Below are 6,000 nucleotides of genomic sequence, written 5' to 3'. Positions count from 1 at the left end.
GGTCTGAAGGGAGGTGGCCCGGAAAATTCATTCTGGGGTCAGAAATGTGGCTTCTCTCACCAACACATTCAGGCATGTGATCAGGTTTTTCAGCCTGGTCGCGAAGAGTTCCCAAGAGCGGGGTCTCCCGAGACCTGGGCAGTGTGCACCCCTCCTCCCCTTCTTTCTTTACCCCTGGTCGCTCGTGAAGGTGGGCAGGGGCTCTCTCAGCCGGGCTCTCGCTTTAGGAGGAAAAGGCACTCGCTCTGCTTCAGCCTTTGGAGGAAAGCGTGGCCCTGCAGCGGTGCCCGCCCCCGGGGAGTGGCCTCGGCTGACCCATCCTCGCTCCGCAGGACACTCAGCATGGAGGCTGGCGTGGAGCACCAAGGTGGAGGCTAAGCAGCACCATTGCTGTTACCTGCTGTGGTTAGGGCCCCCCCCCCCGATGGCTCAGAGCTCTGGGGGCGCTCCCTTTGGGAGAGTTGGCTCTACGAGTGAACACTGAAAGAAGAGAACCAAAAAAACCCCAAAAAACCAAAAACAGCCCCCCCCCCAAAGAAAACCCAACCAACCACCGTAAGAAGCAGTGGGAAACCATGGAACCGCCAAGAGAGGGGAGAGCTGCCTTGGTGTGCTCAGCCAGGACGCTCCTGCCGTTCTGACGGCAGATTCGGGGCGGCATCCTGGTCTGGAGCCCACCAGCCCTCGGACGCTCCCAAGTTGGTGCAAATGATGGTAAAAGAAAAGGCTGAGAAGAAAACAGAGAAGAGAAGGCATAGATGGCCCCTTGCCAGGCTCTCCGGAACAGCAGGCCCCTCAGACAAGGATGCCGAGCATCGGGGGGGGGGTGGGGGGTGGGTGGGGGGTCAAACAGCAGGCAGGACTGGGAGGGAGGGCCTCTCCGTGGGGGCGGCCCTGGTCCCCCTCCTCTGTGGAAGGCCATTCGGGTCCCCGGCTCTGGACAACGGGAGCGGTGTGCGGTGTGGCTGCCGCCGGGACCCCCGGGGGCTTAGGCTGTGGCTGGGGAATAACACACAGAGACTGCAACAAGATTTACACTCAGACGTGTGGGGTGTCGGTGTGGCTCTATTCTTTTCCGGTGACCGCTTCGTGCAGTGCTGGTGGCGATGCTTCTGTTCCTGAAAGACAACGGTAACTTCTGTTTCATAGCGCGTCGCATGTGCACGCGTTCATGTACCCAACAGGAACGGTGACCAGCGTTAGGCTCTAAGATACCTCATGCTCACAGGCATCTATTCCCCAAGTTAGGTGCCCGACCATGAGTGGTACGCATCTGTGGTTGGTTCCCACAGACAAGACGAGGGTTGGCAGTCCTGGTTGTGATCAAGTTGGCCTCATTAGGCACACGGGAGAGCAGTACATTCCAGGCGATAAAGCCTCTCTGGGTGGGTGGGCCTGACAGTACCCCTACTCCACTCCATTTCTAGCTCTTGACCCTGTCTATGGCGCGGCCACTGGTGCCCACTGCTGACCCTAGTCAGCGAGAGGCCTGTGATCCACTTGCCCTGCCTGCTGGCCGCCAGTTTTTCATTCACCGTTCAACTCTGTGCAAGCCACACAGGAAACTGCTGGGCCGGAAACCAGGCTAACTGGGCCTGGAAGGGAACAGTGGTGAGTGGGTGATGAGCCCACTGGTCAAGGTTAAGGTCTTAACAGGTGACCCCCAAAGCTCTCGATTCGCCACAATTTATGGCAGTTCTGGGATTGGAGGTTATCTACAACTGCAGAGAAAACACGCTCCGTGAGTCGTGAGGGGGAAGTCAGCGGCCTGAAGGGCGCCTCATTCGGTCACGTCTGAGGGGATGTGCACCCTCCCCTCACCGTGCCCTCACCGGCCCTCAGAGAGGCCCACCTTCTTCCCAGCCCTCGGCAACACCGGCGAGCTCGTAGTGCTTTTTCCGAAGCTCTCCCAGTTTTTGACGCTCCTTCTGCAGTTCATTCTCCAGCTCTAGCACCCGGACCTGTGGGAAGAGTGGAATGTGCTCTTGAGCAGCAGCCGGACAGTGGTCTCGTGTTAACTCAGTCCCTCGCCTCCATGTTCCGGGTCTCTTCTTCCTTTGGATTATTCACCCCGTTTCCATAGCGTACCTGGTTCTCAATTTCATCCTCGGGTCTGTGGATTTCCCCACCCTCTGCCATCCACCAGTCTATCCCAGTGGCCCCTCTTGTTCCTCACTGGGGCCCTCTACTGGAGCTGATGCCTTATAGCCCCAACGCCTGTTGGGAGTAGGGCTCATAACGTGCTCCTCTGAAATCTCTATCTGAAAGCAACTCCAACGTGTAGCCCATCCGTGTGGCATGTTCCAACCAAATCCCCCTTCTCCTTCAATCCCGCTTTCCTGGAAATCCAGGCAAGAGCCAGCTCTGATGGCTCTGGTATCTCTGAAGGGCTGGTCCAACTTAGGGTTATCGTTATACAGGAAAAAACACAATCTTCCCAAGGAAAAGGCTGGTCCCTGGCTATCCCTACCCCTCATTAATTCTAGTTATTTTATTAATTTATTTATTAATTCAAGAAACATTTGCTGAGCTGAGCACCCATCATGTACCCCGGGGCTCTGCGGCAGGTGCTGGAGACACAGTGGTGGATGGACAGACAAGGTCTCTGCTTACCCTGCAGGGCAAAGACATAAACTCATGAACAAGAATAGATCAGACCCATAGTGAAAGTGACGCAGGGTCATGTGATAAGGGCAAAGGGTGCTCAGCAAAGGCTACTCAGGCAGGAAGGAGGTTGAGAGGGGGAGAGGGCCATGGGAGATGGGTGGAAAAACAGCCCAGGGCCCCGGGCTGGGGTATTAACTCAAGTGTGAAAGGAAAGCCATTGGAAAATTTTAAGCAAGGGACATAAAGTGATGTTATTTACGCTTTTAAAATACGTAAAATTGGGGCACCTGGGCGGCTCAAGTCAGTTAAGCGTCTGACTTTTGATTTCAGCTCAGGTCATGATCTCACAGTTCGTGAGTTCAAGCCCTATGTTGGGCTCTGCACTGACAGTGTGGAGCCTGCTTGGGATTCTCTCTCTCCAGCTCTCTCTACCCACCCCCCCGCCCCGTTCACATGTGTGTGTGCTCGCTCTCTCTCTCTCTCAAAATAACGAAACTTAAAATTAAATAAATAAATAAATAAATAAATAAACAAATAAAATAAAATATGCGGAACCTGAACAAACTGTAGGGGGCGAGAGTGGAAGCAATGAAGCCCGGTTAGGTGGTTCCTTTTTTTTCTTTTCAAATTTTTGATTATGCAAAATGGAGAACATATACAGAGAAATGGAGATGATGTGGCGAACTCCATCGTGCGCCTTCACCAAGTTCTGCCAACTGTCAACCCAGGGCTGGAGCTGTCTCAGCAACACCCTTTCCTAGTCTCCACCCCTACTGCCCCACCTCCCTGGCCCCTCCACAAAACTACTTGGAAACAAACACTTGCATAAGTTACAGTTAAGTTGCTTTTGCAGTAGTTCAGGAGAGAACCAGTGGTGGCTTAGGCTGGGTTAGGGAAACGGAGAAAAGGGGGAAGGTTCAGGCCAGGAGAGTCACAGTTGACAGGACCTGCTGGGGGACTGGATGTAGAAGGAAGAGGGAGAAGAGAGGACCCAAGGATGCCTCCTAGGTCTCCGCCATCCAGGTCTGGGGGGGTTCCAGTTACTGAGATGGAGAAAACAGGGGAGGGACACATCTGAGTGGGAAGGAAACCAGTAGCCCTGGTTTGGACCCATTCAATTAGAGATGTATTTGGCATCACGTGGAGGGATCAAGTAGGCAGTTGGACAAACACAGAGCTCAAGGAGAAGATTGAGGCCAGGGAGAAGGCTCTGGTACTTATCAGCATACAGATGGGATCTGCAGTCAAGCGGGGCTGGATGAGACCAGTAAGCAAGACAGTGTAGACAGTGTAGACTCAAGCCTGACCTCAGGTCTTCCAGTATTTGGCCATATGACTTTTTCTAAAAGATGTCGAGAGACACATACAGAGCCTTTAACGGTCTTCAACCTGGACTTTACTCCAAGACTGGGACCAGTAATTCTTTTTTTCTTTTCTTTTTTTTGTTTTTGAAGGAGAGAGAGGCAGAGTATGAGCAGGGGTGGGGCGCAGAGAGAGGGAGACATAGAATCTGAAGCAGGCTCCAGGCTCTGAGCTGTCAGCACAGAGCCCAGTGCGGGACTCAAACTCACGAGCTGTGAGATCATGACCTGAACGAAAGTTGGATGCTTAACCGACTGAACCACCCAGGCACCCCTGGGACCAGTCATTCTAAAACAAGGATGTCAGGGTTTTTTTCAGGGTCCCATGGATTCCTATTCCTCTGCATGCCATAACTTTACTGAACAATTGGGGATAATGGCATTGTCTTTTGATGGGTTCTCAGTGAATTGATTTTTCTTTTTTAAACCAGAGGTCATACACAAATAATTCATAGAAGTTTAAAAAAAAATAACTGCTGAAAAACAAAAAAAGCAGAAATGGACAAACTAGTGGGTGTCAGAGGGGAAGCGGGCGGAGGGATGGGTGCAGCAGGTAAACGGTATTAAGAGGTACGGGATTCCAGTTATGAGAAAAATAAGTCATAGGCATAGGGAATATAGTCAATAATATTGTCATTAACAAAATATTGTCATGATGTTGCATGGTGACAGATGGGGACCATACATGGAATTGTTGCTACATGTGTGCCTGAAACTAATGTACCGTTAGATGTCAACTACAATTAAAAAATTGTCAATCAGAAGACATTAAATGCTCGTTCATGTCGGCTAGGAAATCCCTGATGGTAACGTCGAGAGGGGCATTAGTGAGCAAGAGTTAAGATTCTGATCTTAACCCGTCATCTGCCGCCGCCTCCACTGTCCCTTCCAGCATCATTGGCATTCATTCCTGGGCGACTGTCCGTCCGTGTTTGTTTCCTCCCCAAGACTCTCCCCCACTGGCTTCTCCACATGGGGACGAGATTTGGGGGTGACGTCACCGGCAACAGAACAGTGGACTCAGAAGCGGGGATCGTACCTGGGAATCCATCTCCTGGCGTTTGATCTGGGTCAGTGTCATGCTAGAGAAGTCCATATTGTCTGCAAGGATAAGAGAGAAGGTCTTGTCAGAGAATGCCCATGGCTGACTCTCGCCCGAGAGGCGGCCGATGTCAGCGCTCTGCTAAAAGGCTTGGTTTGTTAGTTCCTACCACACACTTGAAAGTCACTGATGGATGGACGGGACAGAAGTGCCGTGAAAGGGTAACGAGGTTCGGAACCTCCCCACCCCTCCCCTCACCCCCCGGGACAGCCAGGCCTGGAGACTCATGTCTTTGAATCCAGAGAAATTACTAAATGGAAAATCCACCTTAAGGTCTGTTGCCATGGAGATACAAATAGGATGCTTATGCGGTGTCCCATCTTACGAGAATATAAGTATGCGTGGAGAACGATGAACAGTACAGAATTTGGAAACAGAATTGCGGGACATTGGGGTCATGAAAAAGAACACAAAAATAGCTGAACAAGATAGGTAAGGAAAGCATTGCTTCTGGAAGGCTACCTGTCTCCTCGATCTGTGATTTGCCAGAAATGGTCGAAGCCACAACAGTGGCGGTGGCCTGGTTTACTCCCCGAGAGGCCTGCTGCAGCTGGGCCAGGTTTGGGCTGTCCTTATCAGCTTTCACCTGCCAGGACCAAGCGGATTGATGTTCACACAACGTGGCGACGACTGAATCAAACAGTCGGTCCGATAGTTCTTGACAAACATGGTATCCGCTGTGGTCCCCAATCGACTTCTTAAAAATCGCTGCCTCTGGGGTCACCTCCCCGGCATAGTTGGTGGCCTCAGACTCTAGCTTTCCTAGTTATGGAAACTAATTTGGGGTGATGGTAAGTAAGGACGATAAGAACACTCCCCGGGGTACTATATAACTCACAGACAGATTTTGGTAACAAGCTTTGTATCACGTTTAGATGGGGCAGTGGTTCAAATGCAGAGACTCTTGGGGCGCCTGGGTGGCTCAGTCGG

General features: G+C 51.9%; 1 protein-coding gene across 1 annotated transcript in view; it reads right to left on the bottom strand.

The window, feature by feature from the left end:
* Positions 1 to 1,027: 1,027 nt before the first annotated feature.
* Positions 1,028 to 6,000, bottom strand: part of HIP1 (huntingtin interacting protein 1) — a 148,159-nt gene continuing 143,186 nt past the window's right edge. The window contains exons 28-31 of the mRNA XM_042972275.1: positions 5,533 to 5,656; positions 5,008 to 5,069; positions 1,853 to 1,961; positions 1,028 to 1,118 (exon numbers count right to left, since the gene is read on the bottom strand). Of these exons, the coding sequence (XP_042828209.1) occupies positions 1,066 to 1,118; positions 1,853 to 1,961; positions 5,008 to 5,069; positions 5,533 to 5,656 (348 nt within the window). The 3' untranslated portion in view covers positions 1,028 to 1,065. The remainder of the gene's footprint in view (positions 1,119 to 1,852; positions 1,962 to 5,007; positions 5,070 to 5,532; positions 5,657 to 6,000) is intronic.

Source organism: Panthera tigris, chromosome E3, assembly GCF_018350195.1.
Source record: "Panthera tigris isolate Pti1 chromosome E3, P.tigris_Pti1_mat1.1, whole genome shotgun sequence".
Taxonomy (NCBI): Eukaryota; Metazoa; Chordata; class Mammalia; order Carnivora; family Felidae; genus Panthera; species Panthera tigris.
The sequence above is the reverse complement of the archived record's forward strand: the minus strand, read 5'-3'. Positions and strand labels throughout refer to the sequence as shown.